General features: G+C 44.5%; 1 protein-coding gene across 4 annotated transcripts in view; it reads right to left on the bottom strand.

Annotated features, from left to right (window-relative positions):
* The window catches only part of FLNB (filamin B), a gene marked incomplete at both ends in the record, with an annotated part of 65516 nt that overhangs the window by 31596 nt on the left and 16700 nt on the right, over window positions 1-17220 (bottom strand). For all 4 annotated transcript variants that reach the window (XM_079540325.1, XM_079540326.1, XM_079540328.1 and 1 more), the window contains 9 exons: window positions 144-270; window positions 1351-1488; window positions 3173-3370; window positions 4622-4784; window positions 5398-5475; window positions 6191-6309; window positions 8779-8926; window positions 9969-10066; window positions 11015-11263. In XM_079540325.1, the coding sequence (XP_079396451.1) occupies window positions 144-270; window positions 1351-1488; window positions 3173-3370; window positions 4622-4784; window positions 5398-5475; window positions 6191-6309; window positions 8779-8926; window positions 9969-10066; window positions 11015-11263 (1318 nt within the window). The remainder of the gene's footprint in view (window positions 1-143; window positions 271-1350; window positions 1489-3172; window positions 3371-4621; window positions 4785-5397; window positions 5476-6190; window positions 6310-8778; window positions 8927-9968; window positions 10067-11014; window positions 11264-17220) is intronic.

Here is a 17220-nt window from a genome sequence, read left to right as displayed (position 1 = left end):
TTTAGTAAGACTAATGCAAATCAATCTCCCAAGTTTTCCCAAAGCCTCTGCAGCCCTAAAACACGCTGTTAGATAAAAAGCCAGCCAGCCATGCAAACCCCCAAAGGGCACAAAAAGCTCAAACAAAACTACTCCTCACTCACCTTTTTGGGATGTTGTGCCCACCCCACGTAATCGTGACAATGTACTTCCCTGGGGTAGCTGGATAATATTCAAACGCGTATACACCATCCATAAAGCCTTTCTGTTTCACAAGCTCCTCCAAGCCCTCTGTTGAAAGATCAGTTCAGCATTAAACTTAACAGCTTCCATCCTGTCGTCAATTACGCAGGCACATTCATGTTTTCTAGTATTTATTTTAGCTTGGAAGAAAAAAAAAATCTTCCAACAGAAAGGAAAAAAAAAAAAAAAAGGTCAGGTTATAAGGGAAGTTAGTTCTAGTTGCCCTCTAGGACAAAGACAGCAAACACTTCCAGAAGAAATACAGCAGAAAGTATTTTAAGTTACCAGACTTAATAGGTTCCCTTGTGTTTTATTTTCTTAGTCTGCAGTATGATGCATGTCATATGTTAAAACAAAAAAGCTTAACATTTGTCAGACTTTGCAACCACAAGTATGCAGGGAATGCCTACTTTTCATTTTCTTCAAGATGAAGGATCTAGGGAGAAAAGCCTAATACACTAAAATTTACATCCCTACGTCTGCTGCTTTCTCCCCCTGTAACCGCATTAAAGCCACACAGTCAGAACACTGTGTGTGTGGAGGAGGTGAAGGCAATACAATGCACCTTTTAATACAGACCCAGCCTGGGGGGAGGTGAGTGCTTCAGAGCACAACACAAACAAAGCCAGTTCCTTTGTGGAACTCAGACTTGGCGCAGGGCATGGAGAGCAGAGCACAGCCACCACGGCTGGGCAGACCCCAGCCCACGGCCAGCGTGCCCACTGCCCTGCTGTGCCACAGTCCTGGGGTCGTGGCAGAGTGAGGGGCCAGGGACTAGATCTGGCAGAAAGGTCTCTCCTGCCTCAACACTCTGCCCTCCTGCTCATGAGCTGAGCATTCAGTGCATTCAGGATGCCGCTTTAAGGCATTCCTAGCATTTTGAGAGCAGGATTTCCACCATGCCAGAGTCACTTTAGTGTGATTTGCTTCCAGAGATCAAAGATGCCATGCAAACCCATAAGGCCAAGACAAACAGTAGTGCCAATTTCCTCAGTTATGCTATGGTGATGCAAATCCGACCAGTTCCAGCAGGCTACCACCTCTTCACTACTCTTCCTTCTCACAACCCCTCCTTTGCCCCCTTCTCCAAAACACAGTCAGAGCACAAATTCATCCCAACACACGTACTTGGTCCTTTTATAGTCACCCCGAGGTCTCCGCTGCCTGCTGCTCTCGTATCAACCTTGAAGTCGGCTGTTTCTCTGATGCGGACGCCTTTGGGCTGCAGGCCTCTACCGGTGGCACGACAAGCATTCGGATTGCAGGCTGCAAGGGAATTTCAGACATCAATGCAGTCTTTGATTCTCAAAACACATGCAGCCTAGCCAGCTTGGAACAGCCTTTAGTTAAATGTTGACTCAGGGCAACCACAGCTGAGCTTTCAGCACAAGTCTTAATGTTATAGTAGGAAGGAAAACAGATGTGGAGTCTGCCTAGCCATTGTCCATGTCCTGCTGCTTTTGGACAGCAGCATTCAGTACAACCAGGCAACACTGAACCCCTACAAGAGCCACTGTTCAAAGTAAAGCAAACTCTGAAGCCATGTTGCTTTCCAACTTGATGCCAATTTTCAGATCAAAGCTTTTACTTGGCTATCAAACCCAGATATCTGCTGTACTAGGCATAATCTTCTTGATGTTTTTCAGGTTTATAGGCATGCTGCAGCACTGGTGAAGTTTTCCTTTGTAGATAAGCCCTAGTGAACAATATTATTGTGCTGTTCTTTCAGAAGCATGACTGGAATAGCAGCTATTACCAGAGCAAAGTTCTGCATGTGCTTCTTTGAGACATGTCACTTCAACCCCCTGTGTGTCACAGTTCACACCCACAGCAGCAGAGCCATAAAGTGATGGAAGCAGCCATAGGTAGGAGCATAAGGTTACATATGGCTAAGCTTAAGCTTATGCTTGACACCTTTCACTCAAGTGCTTCTCCAGGCCTGCTGAGTTGCTACATAAACAAGTTAATGTGCACTTATGAACAATTCTTGTTACACGCTCCCAGCTATCAGGTGGTCTTCAATTCCAGAGACCTACAGGGTTTGAAAAGACTCAGAAATCACAGCTTCCCAGTAGTTTAATCCCAACATGCACTTCCCCCAGATACACTGTGCTTACAGCAAGAACACAAGTCTGCCAAGCTGCTCATTAGGTTTTCATGTGTTTCAAGAGCTTTCAATCCTTTTGCAGCCACATCACTACACGTCCTATGCTGGACAGTACAAGCAAACATTGCATGCCATCTGCTAACTCTGAGAACTCGGTGGGTGCATACATGAGCAAGTCTACCTTGGAGTGAGAAAGGCTCTCAGAGCCCTTACACAATTAAGCCAGGCAGTCTGTGGTTAAGCAAGTTTCACTGACTGGGTCACACAGTGTTTCAATTTGCTTGCAACTTTCTTCCCCATCCCCAACAAAAACCCTTTTGGCTGGGGCAAGCGGCAGGCTAGAAGCTTACAAACAGCAAACATGACAGAGCATCCTGCACACCTCTTACCAACTATGAAGCCATTAGCAGTGAAGTCCAAAATTCCACAAATGGAGGGTAGCTCAGGAGAGATGAGCAGAGATCTAAAAGCATAGGAGCACGTAAGGATGGAACAGAAAGCAAGTTAAGTGTCAGTTCAGGAGGAAAACAGTAAATATAGTCATTTGAGGAGCAAAGGCGGAAAATAGCAGAACACTGCACAGCTGCATAAAATACTCCAAAAAAAAAAAAAATATATATATATATATATATCTACGGGTCAGCTAAATGTTCAGAGGTCTAGGCAGAAAAGAAACTCTTGCACCAAAAGCCACGTGTTTTGTCCAGGTGAACACTCAGTGAATCAGGTCTAAAGTGTTGAAAGGTAAAGAAAATGCCCAAGTCAAGATTCAAGCAAATTCTGTGATCCCATTCAAGGTGAAAAGTGTCCGTCTACATTCAGGCGCATTTTGAAAAAGCATACCCTCTCCAATGAGAACACTGCAAGGAGTTTTGGGAATCGCCTCCCCCGCAAAAGTCACTTTGACAATGTGAGGACCAGCTTGGACAGGTTTGTAGACACAACGATAGACTTGGTTGCCTTTGTCTTCTACTGCAACTTCAGCAAGGCATCTTCCCTGAGGATCCTCCACTTCCACGATCACGTCACCCACACCAGCACCTGCAAAGGAAACCAGCTGAGCTGAGCCTGGCCTTCCCCACAGCTGCGTGTCGTGTTCAGGAAAAGGTCCAGCATTGGGCTCAGCCAACTGTGCTCCACTATTATCCCCTGTACAGCGTAAGCGTTCAGCATCTGCTGACAGCAACTGGAGGCTGAAGTGAGGTGGGGACAAGGCAGCATGATGGCACTCTATGAAGCCATCAAACCGACAGGGCTCTGCCAGCCCCTGCACAAGGCTTCACAACTACATTCCATCAGTGGATACACATACAGCCTGGTTATCTCACTGCTACAGCCAATCACAGACTAGCCCACAACTTTCCCAGATAATTCAAATCTCTCATGTTTTGCAGCAGTTTAGATTAAGATATTGGACAGCACATATCCCTTGGTCTGAACAAGGATTCCTTCTCTGCTGGAGTATACATACTCACTTTTGCTTGGACACCTGCTCCTTACTGGTTTTTATTTAATTCATTACACAACAAAAACAGTTTTTCAGACACTTTCAGAGGCCAGATGTGCCCGTACATGATTCAGACCACACCCTCACCAATTAGAGACTGAATATAGCACTTCCCCTCATCATAATCACATTTAATTTTACTTCTAAGCACCCTTGGGTAGAATGCAATTTAAGATATGATACTCAGCATATTTCAGCGTTTCAGTACTTCAAGTAGCAGCCCCAAGTAGTTTCGCATTGTTCTAAATGAATTAGCATTTGCAACATCTTATTGAGTCACTCCTCTAGGCTACAGCATTGCCCTAACAGCAGGCAACAAACACGATGGAGATGTTCTAATGAAGATAGTAACCCACTAATAATTAGGAGACAGTTTCAACCAGTTTGTCAGTGAAACATCAACTCAATGTAGCACTGGATCAGATTCTTTCTGCAATGCTAAATACAGAACACATTAAGCTTTTACAGTCAATTTACAGTTCATCATTCAGAGGTAGGTACTTCACTTCCCTGTTTAAAAGGAGTAGTGGGAAGAAACCACCCAAGAATTTGCCTGCTGCCATGTGGCAAGCTCATGACAAATTTCAGGGTAACATATCACATCTTCCCACCCCAACTTAGCTCAACATGCCAAATGCTTCACATACAGCTGAAGCCTCCAGAGTAGCCTGACTATTATTTCACTTCTGAACTCCACGAGTTGAAAATCCTTATTCCTCCAAAACTCAGGTTCTCCTCACATCTGAGAAAGCTGCAGGATTTCAGCATTCATTCATTCTGCTTACCTGCTGTGTAGAGGTCAAAGTAGGTAGGCTTGTTGGCAATGTTTCCTGTTGCCTCCAGTCCTGGTCCCTTCGCTGTTACTTTGCTTGCATCTCCCTGGGCTTTGTCAACGTTCACTTCAAAAGGGCTCTTTGAGATGTGCTGTCCAGCAAATAGGACTGAAACCTAGGGACAGACAGCATCAGCTTGATATTCAACAGGGCAAAGCATGGCTCAGCTGCCCCGAGGCCAAGGCTCTGAATATCTCAGAGGCAAGAGAGACCACACAGCAGATAACCTAAAGAGCTGTACCTATCTTTTCAGGCTGGCTGTATGGACCAGCCACTCATGCAAATGCTAAGCAATGGCATCACCCACCAAAAACCTGCTTCTGCAGACCCCTGGTGACAGAGCTGGGTGGAGACCCTTCCTGCAGAAGCCCTACAGCAGACAGCGTGATCAGCAAGGGAACACCTCACAAAAACAACTGGTTACTCTCCTCCACACCTCAGTGACAACCCACAAAACGGGTTTCATGAGCTGCAAGAAGTGGCTCCATGTGAGAGAAAGCCAGCTGTGGTACTGCCTACAAGCTCCCACCTCACGGAACACCCACACACTTTCTCCCAACACATGCACACCCTTCCCCTTGAGAGGGGAATAGCTCAGAGAGAAATAAGGCTACATCAGATTACTAATCCTTCAAGATGCCCAAAGGCTATTACACCAGTAGCAAACATGCAGTCCCCATGGGCTCACCTTAAGCAAGAGAATTCTGGTTATTTGACACACAACCTACCTTGTGAGGTCCAGTAACCTTTGGCATGTACTGAACTGAATAGGTCTTGTTTTTGTCACTGGATGGCATTATCTTCGCCTGGGAAAGAAAACATGGCCATCTTTGAGCTGTGCCTATGCACAACAGCCTAAGACTTTCCTGTTTGGCATGTAATACTGTGAACAGTCAGCAGTATCAGTGTCATGTTTCTGTGGGAGCAAGTATACTTTCTACATCCTCAATACATACCAAAAAATGATTTGTCTTCAGATGTGAAGCAAGCTATCTTTTCCCCTGCCCTCTCTTTGCTGCTAATTGCTCTACTAAGGCAGGCCAAAACTGAGGAGACATTAAGTCCAATGTACAGCTGTATTTCTCTGGAATGTCGTAATATGATCAAGTGGAGTACTTGGATGAGAAATTTCTATAAACATTAAAACCAGTATTTTAACTCAAAATGATTCATGGCTTCTAAATAGCTGCTTTAGCCATTCTTGCAGAATGAGTAAGGGCAGATAGTGATTTAGTGCTGTGTGTTATCTAAACGCCCATCAGAATGTACTTGGCCAGTCAAGCTAAAGCACTACAACTACTGGACATTTGACTTGTGTTGCTTAGATGCAGACAGCAAAAAAAATTTCAGGCTCATCCAATAAGGCAATTATGGAAGAAAAGCTTGAAGTTTGCATTTCTGATAGACAGTATTTTGCAACTTTTCTAGATTACTTATCTCGTGGAAGACAACAGTTACTACAAAATCACTGGTGTTTTGACTAGCTTTATGTTCTCCCCACAAAATATTTAACATACATACCTCTTCCCTGTTTCCTTCTGGATCCTCTACAAAGACCATCAGGTCTCCCTGCCCAGCACTGATGGTGTCTACCGTGAAGATGGCAGGCTGCTTCACCATGTTCCCATGAGGTTCAATTCCTGCAAGGCCGATGAAGAGCAGCGTGTTTGCTACAACACCCAAGAGACAGCTTGCAGACTACCCACCAGCTGCTCAGACTCACTATTCTTCGAAAGCTGCTCAAACAATTTTGCCAGTGAAGTCTATAGAAATGGCATGCAGCAACCTCTTCACACCATTAAAATCCTGCAATTCAGCACCACTTCCATCTAACTTAATCAGTTTCTTTATTTCTTAGCACAGGGCCTGCTAGAGCATGCATTTACCATCAGGATTTCATCATATCTCTGCACTTAGCCCCAGGTTGTTACACCTGTCATGGTAGTGTCAGACTGGGTGGGAAGAACTTCCCAAAGTTGCTGGTTCCAGACTAGCCCGAACATATATACCTTCCTTCCCAGAGTATTACTCCCCAGCTTATTCATAAAACCGTGGGCACTCCAGAGTACAATTAGTGGAAAGTGCACTGTCTGATAGATTATAAAGGAAGTGGTTGTGAACAACAGAATTCCTGAGCTTGTTTATCTTCAGAAAACAATAACTTGAGAGCAATGCAAGGAAGATTATGTTTTTACTAGGAAATCTGAGCATTCTGATAAGGTGTTAACAATTGACATATTCATTCTTTCAAACTAACCCTTAGATTATCATCTAGTTTAAACAGCTATAAATTCACTGTGCATATCTTCAGTTGATTGTACGGGCATTAGGACTTGGTATTTGAGTACCCCTCCTACTGCAGGCACAAAGACAGGGACAGCTTATCCCCAGAAGATGGTTTCAGACATGATGGCATTAATCGTAGCACTTTCTTAGCCAACATTTAATCTAAATATCACCCTCTTCTCAGAGATCTGCTTTGGCTGGTTAAATGAGAACTCATCATGCATCACTCAATCTGCAAAACACCTCTGCAGGCTCACTTCACGTTATGCTTGCAGACAGCTGCCCCAGAAGGAAATTAGCAGTATCCAGGGTGCTTCACCTACGATTCACTTTGGAAAGTGATGAATAACTTACTGCAGTACTTGAAAAAAATGTAATAAAAATTAAGACTGAGCAACTTCACACTTGATGATTACCTTATTCTGGAAGCACGAAGAACTGTTACCTATTTGCCCCAAAGACGCTGCCCAGTTTGGCAGCAATCTCTTGCTGCTGGATTCACCTTCCACTCCTGAAGCGCATCAGCAGTCAGAACTGTCATTTATACTTAGTGACTCAATTTTGGCATTTAAGAGGGAAAACATTCATCTTTCAATAGCTGCTCATTCACTGTAATTTCCATTTCAATGGCTACAGAGCTCTTGGGCACTGAAGAAGACTTTGAAAGAGTGTGAACGTGACTGGAGCCAGAGCTGGCAGACTGATGCAGGTTGATCAGCCGTTCACAGTCTGACAAATGTCTCCATGCACTCTAGTTTGCAGAGGAAGTCACCAACAAAGAACATAAACCCCCAAGAAGGGAAACTCACTTGTGACTAAACTAATCACTCATCAGTGCTCAGACAGCATCCATGTCCATTCAACTACCTACGTTTCAAGTTCAAAAAACCACCAAGAAAGAGAAACAAAACTAAGGAAAGTCTTTTTTCTTTCCATTACATTCTTATACACCCAATTCTGAAATCCACTAATGCTAACAACCTTGACAGACCAGCAACAGGCTGGAACAATACTGAAGGGAGAATAAAGAGCACCATATAAATGACATCTTGCTATATCCCAACAACTTTAAAGATAGAAGTATGTTACTCATTTAGCTGTTATTGTATTCCAATCTAGAGTGGAACCACATCAAAAGTAACAGGAATTGTACATGTAAAATGTAATATTAATGTGTATGTAAATCTACAAACGCACAAATGTTCATGGATGAGTCATTCCAATTAGCAAATGTGGTCTTTAGAGTAAAAGCTCAGCACTATTTAGTGTTTGAAGGGTTACCAAAGCACCTTTCTGCATGTGCAAACAAGGTACTCTTACGAAGCGACCAATTCAAATAACCCATTTAGGATAAACGTATCCCAATACGTATCTGCCACCGGTCTGAGAAACTGATTTCTGCTCCTCTACACAACACCTGCTTAGAGATGCACATAGATGGAAAGATGTTTTTCCTCTTTAAAGAAGTACTTTACCGTCAGAAGCACTCAGCACTGTATAAGTGACGGTCAGCAGCAATACTGCTAGCGTATTTTTCATACCAAGGCTGTTTCAGCCCCATTTAGTTTCTTCTTCCATCTGCAGACTGTAAGACCAACAGCTTGCAAAACAGGTTCAGAGCTTGGGGAATTTACATGTTAGAACTAGGAGTGTCTTTTGGACTACATCCATGTATTTCTGAAACTAGGCACCACACCAAGAGTACACAAGTGAAACTTTGAAGTCTGTTACAGTAGGCCTGGAGTTCAACACAAGCAGAAAACTCCACCCAGCTTTCTGAAGAGTTAAACACTCTGCACAGCTTAAGCTTACTGAGTCCTTACCTCGGCCATAAGCTCTTGCTTTCTTTGGATTCAGTTTGGGTTTTAAAGGAGCTCCTGGCTTCAGCTTGGCTTTAGGGAACTGTGACAGGTAAGTCATTACAGAGTGCTCATCCACATCAGGGTGGATAATTTCCTCAGGAGTAATAACCTGAAAGACAGCACAATTAAATATATTGTTATCAGTGCTTGGATACGGCATGCCAACAGAGAAACAGAGCTACGGCACAAATTCCTGTGTTCCAGAACTCCCACACTCTAACGTGATTTCTTACATTCATTTCTCCATGATAAAAACTAGTTCATTTATCATCTCATGGCAAGAAAATCAAGCAGCTCATTATGGTCCCACTGCAGTTTGGGAGGCAAGGGGTTCCTGCACTTTGATTATCAGGGGGTTCCCACGAGGCTGCAAAAAGCTAAATGGTAGCAAGCCAAGACAGTGCAGCCACACTCAAAAGCAGCATGGGGATAACCAAAACCAAAGAACGAGGGATTCGTAATGCTGTGTCCTAGGGCCTTGAAGTGCAAAGCCTGCAGAGTAAGACTTGGGACATTCTTTTCCTGCTCCCAGGATACAAGGTGCTCCAAAAGCCCCAGAGACTCCAGCACTTCCGTTCAGTTTTATCAGCATGAAAATAACCTGATCTGTAAATATACTGTCCTCTGTTTAAAAGTCACCTTTGGAAGTGATTTCTTAGTCCAGTGTGTTTTTATCTCAGATAATTAATTCACAGAATCATTAAAGTTGGAAAAGAGCACCAAGACCATCCAGGCCAACCCCCAGTCCAACCCCACCATGTCCACCAATCATGTCCCACAGTGCCACAGTTCTGGAAGACCTCCAGACATGGTGACTCCACCACATCCCTGGGCAGCCTGTGCCAGTGCCTCACTGCTGTTTTGGAGAACAAATTTTTCCTAACATCCAGTGCAGCAAAACAAACCCACTCAGCCATCACTAGAAGTGTACTATCTCCCTACTCCACATACTTGCAACACTGGCAACCTTTAGCACAAACCCCTATACTAAACCTCATAACCAGAGCTCTGAAACACAATGGTACATTTCTCAGGGAATTTTGCTTAAGGAAACTGTGACCTTAAAAAGTATCTAAGCAATTTCACCTGCTTTCCCCAGTCTTAGCACACTGTAAGAACCAACTCACGCAGTGCTTCCCACACCACCTTACCTGCGGCACGCCCAGCCAGTCATCCGCCTGCTGCATGGCCTCACGAGCGTTGTCAACAGGCTTGCTTGGGTCCCAGGTCTCCCAGTCAGGGCACAGGCCTGCAAGGAAGTTTCATCATTAGGCACTGCCTGCAGAGAAGCTTCCCTAGCTGATGAAATCAGGTACAAACTCCACAGCTACTTGTAATGATGTTGCCATAAAGACATTTGGACCCTGGCAAGAGCAACCCAAATGGGAGAAGCGCATGCTGCTCGCTGAAATGCTTCTCAGACAACAACCAGCATCTCCGGGGGCTCTTCCAACTCAGCCTTAGACAGCCCGTTCCAAAAGCCTCCCACCCACCTTGCCTGTCAGCACAAAAGACATACAGCTTCTGGGTCAGCCACACAGAGAACAGCTTTACATTTAAACTGTGGAAGATGCTGCTCTAAATTCACCACAAATACACCCAGGGATCCTTTACATTCTGGTGGTTCTCCTACAGCACATTTCAAGAAGGGATTTCAGCTGCCTGCAACACTACCCCAGATTGCATTAGCAAGGCTGAATTATGAGAAAGTGAGGAAACTGCCTTTTTCACACTTCATCACGTTGCTTGCCTTAAGCTGCACAGTTGTAACTTGCTAAACACTGAAGTTGCAGGCAGCGTGCAGCTTCTGACTGCACTGCACTCCTGTGCAATCCTCTCTCAGGAGGACACACAAAGTCTCCTGCTGCACCCTGAAGCTGAGAGGTTGTTGGCACTTGCTGTGGGAAGAAGTCTGTCTTGCACTTGGGAGCCAGCACGTGTGCTTTTGTCCCTTGCATCCAATATAAGATTTAGATGCAGCACCTCCAACAATGCAAACGCATATTCTGCTTTAGGCCAGTATTTGTCTTTGCCAGATCATTTACAACGTGCTGCTTTCCACAGCTGGTCTCTTTGGACTCCGGTTTTCCTGACAGCCTTGCTTCCGCCTTCAGTACAGCTCTGAAAACCTCCCCCTCTATGAACAGCAGAGCAGCCCAAAGAAGAGGGAGCAAGGAAACATTGACCAAAGGCTTACCTGGAGCACAGCTGTCAACGAGAGCCCCAAGTGCTTTGCCATCCTGCCAGTTCTGATTGAAGTTTGTGATGGGCAGGTAAGGGATTTTGTTCTGAATCCAGCCCAGCAGCCTTTGCTTGGGGGTCTGCTTCTTTGCATCATCGTCACCCTCATCCTCCCACACAGGCATGGAAATCGAGTAGTGGAGGATAAGGGTCCATATCAGACCAAGGATCAACTTCAAGTTTCCATCAACTATGGCTTTACTATCTGGAAGACAAAAGACAGACATCTGATTATTTCCTATTCTATAAGAGGCACATTTTTAAGTTCCTCACTTGTGCCTAGGTAATCCAGGTAAGAAGCACTTAGGTCACCCACAGGCACTTGCACAGGCAACAACCCTGGTTTGTTTGATCTCAACCAAAACAGGGTTATCCTGCAACCTTTCAGGATGCCCTTGCACCTGATCTTATCATTCAGAGCAGCAACTGCCACCAGAATAATTGCCCAGGGATCTTAGTGAGCACTAGGTAGCAAACAGAAAGTGTTCAGTGCTTTGATGGCCTACAGTTCAAATTCAGGATGCTTATAGGTAAAGTCAGCAAGTGCGGAGCACACTTCTTAAACGCTCGCTCCTATTCACCTCACGTACCACAGCAGTACTTCAATAGCATATTATCAACATACAGAGGTCTTGACTTTCAAAAAAAAAAAAAAAAAAAAAAAAAGTGATTACACAGAACAGCTACCAAAAAAAGCAAGCAACAGTGCATCTCCTTTATCCCAGTGTTCACATGAAGCTGTTACTATTCACATGGTTTCACAATAGGACAGTATGTCCTCAGCAGATAATACTCCAACATCAGACCTTGAGTGGCATGCTATCTTTCTCAATAGCTAACATTTCATTTTGCTTGGCTTTTATTTACATTTTTTAAAGCATCAGTTTTGACTAATCTTACAGAACAATGCTAAGTGTCTGGGACTTGAATGCTCATAGCTGATCTCACATTCAGTCTGAGATGTACAACAGACAGCCAGAAAGTGAGTAAACCCTGCTGGATTTTTAATAAGCAGCTGTGAAGAAAAAGACAGCATCACACAAACACTGCTGAGCAGCTTTTGCACCACAGCAGAAGGCACAGTTACATTTCATATATTATAGAACAGCTTAGGTTAGAAGGGACTTTAAAAATCACTGAGCTCCAAATCTCTTGCCTCCCACCAGATCAGGCTGCCCAAGATCCCTTCTAACCTGGCCTCGAGCATCTCCAGGGATATGGCATTCACAACTTCTCTGAGCACAGGAGCATCCCAAAGCCTTGCTGGCTGGCTCAGCACAGTGCAAAGATGCACAAGCAGTTACCAAGGCTGAAGCATACCAAGTGCCCCAACACCCATCCCACAGCAGGACCAGCCCTCACAACACAGTGCAGGCTGCTGCAGCCTCATGCCAGAAACATGTCCAAGCTTTAGCTCTGGATTTATACTGACATCAGCATTTTTACTAGAATGGATGCAGCAATGATTTAGTGTGCTACAAATAAATTTGTCTCAGAACGCCATCCAGCATTCCCAGGGATAAAAGCCAGCGGGACAGAGTCACCTCAAGCACACTGCTACACGCATGTTACTTAGGATAAAAAATAGCCTGTTCCATATTTATACCACATAAATATGTCTCAGGCAGATGTACTGTGGTCACTGCAGCAGCCGAGCAGCTTCCTCCAGCCCCACCACCTCTGAGGGCACAACACAAGAGCAGGGTTAAGAGCCCACGCTCAAAAGCTTCCCCTGCAGCACAGGAACCCCCAGCCCCAGCAGCAGGAAGAGGTCACAGCAGGAGCAGGACAGCTCTTCCTCCCTGAGGCTGATGCTGTCCCTGCAGCGGTACTTTGTTAGCAAAGTTGGTTTGCTCTTACAGTCCCCACACTTCCTGACATGCATAGGGATCTCATGATGTAATTTTTTCCAAGCCTGCTTGCAGGAGGGCTTGTCTACTCTCCCTTAGGTTGGGGAGAAGGGAGAGAGAACTTCTAGGCAGGACAGACTTTATCAGCACCCTATGGAATACCCACAGGGATCCCTTCCAGCTTCCACCAGAGCTCAGCCCTGGCTCGCCTGGGCTCTGAAATCCCTCAGAATTCAAAAGAACCCTTTGAGGTTCACAAAGAAATCAGAGTCTAGCCCAAAGCAGCTTCATTTCCAACCAGCAGTGTAGAGCTCAGCTCTGCTGGAGTGCTTTGAGTTTTCCACAAAGCAGAAAAGGCTCTGCTTTGATGGAACTCTTTTAAATAGCGAACTGAGACCATACAGTGTCTTTCTTCTTGGAGGTCTCTTGATGTTAACATGCAGACACCAGACACAGACCAGCAGACCAGCTGGGCCTGTACTAACCCACTCAGTACAACCAAGCCTGCAACCACCTCCACCAAGCGCACACTGCCAGTGTAAAACATCCAAGATTGGAACATAGAAAAAAAAATGTTTCCAGTTACACTTAAGCACCAACAATTATTACTCCAGGCACTGTCATGTACCACAGCTTGGCCAGTTTTCCAGTGGAATTCACCCATCCCGTGGTTTGCCTAAAGACACTTTTCCTGGCTGTACCAGACTGGAAAATGGATGATATGAACAGCAGATCTTGCAGCACTGCTTTCCTACCATGAACACTACTTTAGTCATACTTATTTCTCATACAGTCTACACTTTGAAGCCTTACAGAGCCTTTCAAACCATGTTCTTCTGATTACTCCTCTGAAGCTTGTGGTAAGTCTACAGCATGGAGATGCACATTTACTGCAGTCACTGCTTCAGGGGCACAATGCAACCACACAGCCCCTGCAGCACACACTTCCACCATCGGCAAAGTCTGATGAACAAAAATGGGAAGATTTACACCACGTTCACGAGGTCATCGGTCAGTCTCTGCTCTCAGGTAGCAGAGATAAGACAACAATTAATGGTCTTAAGTTGCACCAGGGGAGGTTCAGGTTGGATATTAAAAAAAAAAATTATTTTCAGAAAGAGTGGCAGGGCTCTGCAATTGGAAGGAAAGTGGGAGAGTTTCTGTCTCTGAAAGTGTTCATGAAACATGGAGGTATGGCACTGAGGGTCATGGTTTAGTGGACATGGTGGAGATGGATTGTGGCTGGACTTGATGATCTTGGGAGGTACTTCCCAGTCTTAATGATTCTATAAATGCACATAGTAGGGACAGGTTCACTGTTGGACTTGGTGATTTTGGAGGCCTTTCCCCATCTTAATGATGAAAGCTTAGTAGTTTAGGTTATACTCTCACATCAGGCTCTGGTTGCAACAAATGAGTCTAAGTGTGCATTCAGGGCATGGAGAGGTGCGTTCCCACAGCCTGAAGTAAGGAGCCCTGTGTGCACTTAATTCACATTAAGAATCCTCAGCAAACTCTACAAGGGCCATTCTCATGCACAGCATCAATAGCTTGCTCACTGGAGCTGGTGGGAGATGTCTGCTTTTGCACTTGTGAGGACTTGAGCCCAGCAGCAAACAGACAAGCAAATTCAAAAGTGTCATCAGAGCACCCAAAGGAGTAGCTTATAGCACGGTTTTTGTTTGTTTTTCCTGTGGCCTCCAAGCAGCATACAGCTTAGGCCCAAGCTGCAACTGGCACACTGAAGCCAGCCTGCAGCAGCCAGCAAACAGCCCAGCCCTGCACTCAGCGCGGCGGCAAGGCCGAGTGCTGTGGGATGGCTGCCAGCACAACTTGCTTGTTCAGTGCCGGTGTTGGTTCTGCAGAACAGCTCAAGCACTCACTCTTCTGTTAAAGAAAAGAAAAAAGCCTATATATAGACTACAACATTAAGTTTTATGTAGGAGTATCCTGCTTCTTAGTCAGCTATTAGGTTTTAAGTGGCTGCCTGGTAGGGTAAAGAGGAAAACAGACCGAACCAGAGCTAGTTTGCTTCCCCCATCACACCTCAGAGTCTAGATTGTAATTCTGACCCTTTTATTATCCTATTAACTAAGTGGCAACCAGCCCAAAAAATGGATTATGGAGATTCCATAGGACTGCAGTACACGCCAATTTCAGTCTTGAAACAGAACCAAGTTTTAACTGCTTGAGCTGATTTATAATTGTTGCTCTATACTAAATATTAATATGATATGTTACACTTGGACACGTTAACACTGCACTCTTTAGAGTGCAGAGGAAGACATTACATTGCCTAGTTTAAAGCCACTAACATAACTTGTTTGAGCCTCAAATGCAACCATCTCAAGATAAACATGCCATTTGTAAACCTTAGGCAACAACACACTTCACAACCCAAGCTCCCATGTGGAAAACAACCAAGGTTGCAAAGCTTGGTGCTCTGTGTTTGTACTTTCAGTTGTCCCAACAGAAAGAGTCAAAGTTGAAACCCGACCTTGATCTGAAGCTTGCAAATTCACCTACTCCAGTGGAGACCTCTGAACTTCACCTGAAGCTGTGCACCACAGCAAGCAGGACACCAAGATTCCCCGCTTTATCTTGGCTCTCTAACTAAAAGCTGTCTTCAGTCTTTTAAGTCATGATATCCATGACTAAGAACATTCTACATCTTTTGCCTTTAAATTAAGTGCCTTGGACAAATTACAATTGTATTCTAAGCTATAAAAACAATTATTGCTTCATCTCAGGAGTTAGCCCTTCAAGTGAAATTCTTGTGTTCTTACGCATCTTTCACAACAGCCTCCCTTGCCCATCTCAGGGTTTTTCCTAGCCCAGCACACATTTATTATTTCAGTCAGGTTTATACTAGAAGAAAGATGGTTTTCAGAGTTAAAAATAATAATAATTGTGTTAATAAATCAAAACAATAAATCATCCCACATGCAGCACAAGAGGCCCCTCACTCCTCTATTTAAAAGTTTCCAAGTCACAACAACACGGAAAATTCCAAGCAGATTTCCAGGAAAAAGGGAAAAAGTCTTCTCCGTGAGGGCTGTCGCACACTGGAGCGGAAGCCCAGAGAGGCTGTAACATCTCCATCATCAGGTATGTCCAAACTCAAGAGGACACTGCCTTGAGCAATCTGAATGAGCTGAACCTAATAAGTACTTGTCTTGGAGAATATGACCTTCAACAGCCTCTCTGAAAAGAAATCATTCCACAAATCAAAAAAGTTCTAGTGTTATAAGCGAGCCTTGAAATAGCATATTTTGCTTATGTGCAAGTCTGCCTTAGGTTGAGATTAAGCACAAGTACTACACTAGCTGTGGCAAGGCTCCTTGAACTCTGCCCCACAGCAGCACTGCAAGTCATTTTCTGTTGGACAATTAGTGGAAACAAGATAAGCTGCCGCAGCAGACAGCTTCCTTACTAAACTGAGCTGTAATACAGACTGTGCTAAGTCTTGTGAAACAAACGAAGGACTGAAAATGCATTTCTGAGTACTGAATTTTTTTTAAAGCTGTTTCTTAGCTACAGCCGCTTGATCGGTGTGAGCAAAGCCATCTCACACATTCTGCCTCCAGCCTTCACATGTGAAAGCTCACACAGCTTGGACTAATCTCCACATCCACCTCTTCTAAGAAGCACTCACTCTCTCCAGTCTTCATGTTGGTCTCATTTATGCCTATGTGGAAGAAGATGGCAAACTTGAAATATATGGTCCTTAAAAAATAAAGGTGTGGTCCAGTAACAGCACTTTCTTCACGGAAGGAACTCATACAGTGCAAAGTTCATCTCAGTTACACATCACTTATTCTAAGTGCTGTTATCTTGCAGCTTATGAATTCTTTCTAATTATTTTCATCTAGCATTGAATAGTTACAGTAATTGTAGGGGGATCAAAATTGGAGCACTCATTAAGGCCTTATATTCTGCAACTAAACCTCACACTGAACTGAGCTCTTCCAAAGCCCTTCCCCACATTGCTTGTGCATGCCAAACAGAAGTAGTATACAGATGAGATGGAGCTAAGATGAGCAAGCTGTCTAAGGAAATTCTTCACCAAAGCATACAGTATGTGTTCACAGGCTTACCGTGCCTGCTAAAGACATTAGCAACATCCTCTGTAGGGATAGGATGTCTTTAAATCAATTACATGGGTTCCTCTGTGCTTTCAGAACATACTCCAATTGTTTCCTTCAATGAGCCCTTAAGCTTAGGTCTACCTTGCAGCTTCTCAGAGCTCAGCACACAGCTTGCCATCTGGACGCATGCAGTCAGCTTACCCAGGGAAAGCACAAGTTGTGCT

Source organism: Tetrao urogallus, assembly GCF_951394365.1.
Source record: "Tetrao urogallus genome assembly, chromosome: 10".
NCBI lineage: Eukaryota > Metazoa > Chordata > Aves > Galliformes > Phasianidae > Tetrao > Tetrao urogallus.
Note: the sequence above shows the minus strand (reverse complement) of the source record. Positions and strands in the feature narration are given on the sequence as shown.